The following is a 2,836-nucleotide window of genomic DNA, read 5'->3' on the forward strand; positions in this document are numbered from 1 at the left end:
CTCTATGCCGCGCTAGTGTTTAAGAAGTCTTTATGTGTAGGATGTGTACCAATTCTTCCTTAGTCAAAAAGTACTGCAATATATAATATATTGTTGTGAATAAAAAAGTGGATGCACATGTGGGGCCACTTGCACTGTAGAATACTCTCCCCTCCAAATAATTTATAAGAATAGTCTTATGTAGCAGACGAAATACATAGCTCAAATCAAGAAATAAAGTACTATACTTAGCTCTTTTCTTTCAATCTCTCTCTTTGTGCCTTTTGTCGCTCTTAAATTTTAATATACAATTTTATTTTACAATATATATATATATATATATATATATATATGAAACAATGGTAGTTACTTAAAAAGGGTGGCCCATGGGTTAACAATAAATAGTATTGACTTTGTTTGGTATGATTCGGCATATTCATTTTATTTTTTCTTCTCAATGAGAGGCTTTCCCAACAGCATAGGCAATCATCACGGTCTTTCCCAACTCAATCTTTTTTTATTATTGACATCCGGAGCCTAGATACTTTACTCTCATATGAATTTGGATATAAATTTTCAAGTTATTAGAGATCAAATTTGCTTATTTGAGAACTAGGAGTAATATAAGAAGTTTATAAATTAAAATATAAAATGGCATAAGTCAAAATATCTAATATTTAAAAATATTAAAGAAAAATATGATCAAACAAAAACCTCTTTGACTCTTCAAATCACACATGTGTCAAATTAGCTGGACTAGATTAGCGTCAAATCGATATAGACTATTCATTTGATCGGTCCCGTTAATTTGACATTGAAGTACATTATTGCTCGCCTTTTACTCTTTGACTCTTCAAATCACACATGTGTCAAATTAGCTGGACTAGATTAGCGTCAAATCGATATAGACTATTCATTTGATCGGTCCCGTTAATTTGACATTGAAGTACATTATTGCTCGCCTTTTATTTTGTACCAAAGGGGTCGTTTGGTGCCTGGTATAAGTTGGGTATTTCAGCACTAATTTTTTATATAAATTTATACCTTATATCAAACAAGGTATAAAATACATCCCAACTTAAAAGATGGGATAACCCTTCTTATCCCACTTATCCTAGAATGGTATAAAATAATCTGAAAAGATGAATAAATTAATCCCGAAATTATAACCGGGATAATTTTGACTACCCACCAAATGACCCAAAGTACTTAACTTTTGACAACAAAGGGAAAAATAAATGCATCATAACTTGTTGAATTGGTCTCCAATTCAAGCATATTAAGCATAAGTAGTGAATCCTGTGCAAGACTCAGGTTCGTACTATACCGCATCAAAGACGATCAAAAAAGAGTTTAATTAATAATAGTAGCAATTAACATATTCTATTTTCAAATCTCGCATTTTAAAGAGGTTTAAATGCAGATATATAAAAAAAAAATACACCGGAAGTGTACAAAACTTAAGGTCTTCAGCTTAAATAACCCATAATAAGTGATTTGGTTCTCCCTTTTATTTTGCAACATTTTATCCAGCATCCAGTGCCAGTCCCAATATGATTAACGAGTCTAGCAATTCCAATGCCTTTCGCTCCAAGTTTCTCCACATGCGTAGCAAAATTGTTCTTTACACCTGAATCCGCAATATATAGAAGCATATTCATTAGTTAATTTAAACAAGTTACAATAGATATATACACACAACGCCAATGTAAAGAAATTTCACTGTCAGGTCAACTAAAAAGACATTTGCGGATAAATCTTTTTAAAATATGAGATCTCCGTGCTATAACATGTAAAAAATGAAGTAGTGGTTTACCAGTGACGGAACCAGAATTTTTAGTATGAGATTCAAAATATAAAAGAGTAAATGAAGAAGTCAAAGGGGTTCAACGTCTATTATATATATACATAAAAAATAATTTTAATCATGTATAAACTTTTCACCAAAGGGGGTTTGATGAACCCCTTGGACCTTCCTCCCTCTGCCCCTGGGTGTTATAACACTGACGATGTATATTAATTAAACTGATAAATTATACTAGCCAAAAGTAGCATACTAACCTGCAAGTGATTTGCATACAACCATCAACCTTCTCGACAAGGGAATTGCAGTGAGGGCAATTCTTCCATTTGCGATTCTCAGCAAGCAACTTAACCCTTATGTCATTTTCTCTGTCTTTTTCTTCCTTTTGAAACTCATCACAATCACGCCCAGTGTGCCAAGGGACTCGACACTGGGTGCAGAATGGTCCTTTGCACGAAGGACATATGCCCTTAATAATCCCTTCAACAGGATCAAGAATGAGCAACTTTGAACATCTTTTATTAGGACAGCACAACTTTTCCCTCCTTGCAAGAGCATTATTTCTCGAGGTTAAAGAGTCCTCAAGAACATATTGCTTTTGTAGTTCTTTTGCATATTTGGCATCTGATATTAGGATAGGCAGATCCATTTAATTAGGAAATATTATATCTGATGTATGTATGAGCGCAATTAAAGGGTTTAATCTTCTATATTGTCTGTCTATTAGCTGGGTATGTATTTATACTAGTGAAAAATAATTTTTTAATTCTTGTTCATCAACGAAGTTTTGGGAGGGGACACGGAGTGGACACGGAGACTTGGTGAGTTCAATCCCACGAAGCAAATGCTGACTCCTATAAGTACGTAACGTTAGTGATGTCATGATTATAAAAACGTTATCAATGTCCAATGACATAATTACAAATCTTCGGAGAATAGGACTGATATTGATTAGATCTTTATGATATATATTTCATATAGTATTTAGTTTTAATTAATTTAGGTTTATATTCCATTATGTAAAAAATATGTTGTGGAGTATATAATATTTCA

The 2,836-nt window shown here is 32.8% G+C and overlaps 1 protein-coding gene across 1 annotated transcript; it reads right to left on the minus strand.

Moving 5' to 3' along the window:
- Nucleotides 1-1,315: 1,315 nt before the first annotated feature.
- On the minus strand, nucleotides 1,316-2,504 carry LOC132633112 (E3 ubiquitin-protein ligase RSL1-like). The gene is made up of 2 exons (XM_060349338.1): nucleotides 2,041-2,504; nucleotides 1,316-1,609 (listed from the first exon to the last, which is right to left on the minus strand). The coding sequence occupies exons 1-2, from the start codon at nucleotides 2,430-2,432 to the stop codon at nucleotides 1,546-1,548; spliced, it is 456 nt and encodes a 151-aa protein (XP_060205321.1). The 5' UTR covers nucleotides 2,433-2,504; the 3' UTR covers nucleotides 1,316-1,545.
- Between the last annotated feature and the right edge of the window lie 332 nt (nucleotides 2,505-2,836).

Source organism: Lycium barbarum, chromosome 3 (assembly GCF_019175385.1).
Source record: "Lycium barbarum isolate Lr01 chromosome 3, ASM1917538v2, whole genome shotgun sequence".
In the NCBI taxonomy this organism is placed as follows: Eukaryota; Viridiplantae; Streptophyta; class Magnoliopsida; order Solanales; family Solanaceae; genus Lycium; species Lycium barbarum.

Excerpts from the sequence above, each read along its gene's own strand:
- LOC132633112 (XM_060349338.1), bottom strand. The coding sequence starts at position 2,432 with ATGGATCTGCCTATCCTAATATCAGATGCCAAATATGCAAAAGAACTA. Across the intron at positions 1,610-2,040 it reads TGTATGCAAATCACTTGCAG|GTGTAAAGAACAATTTTGCT; the intron begins GTTAGTATGCTA and ends TTGCGGATTCAG.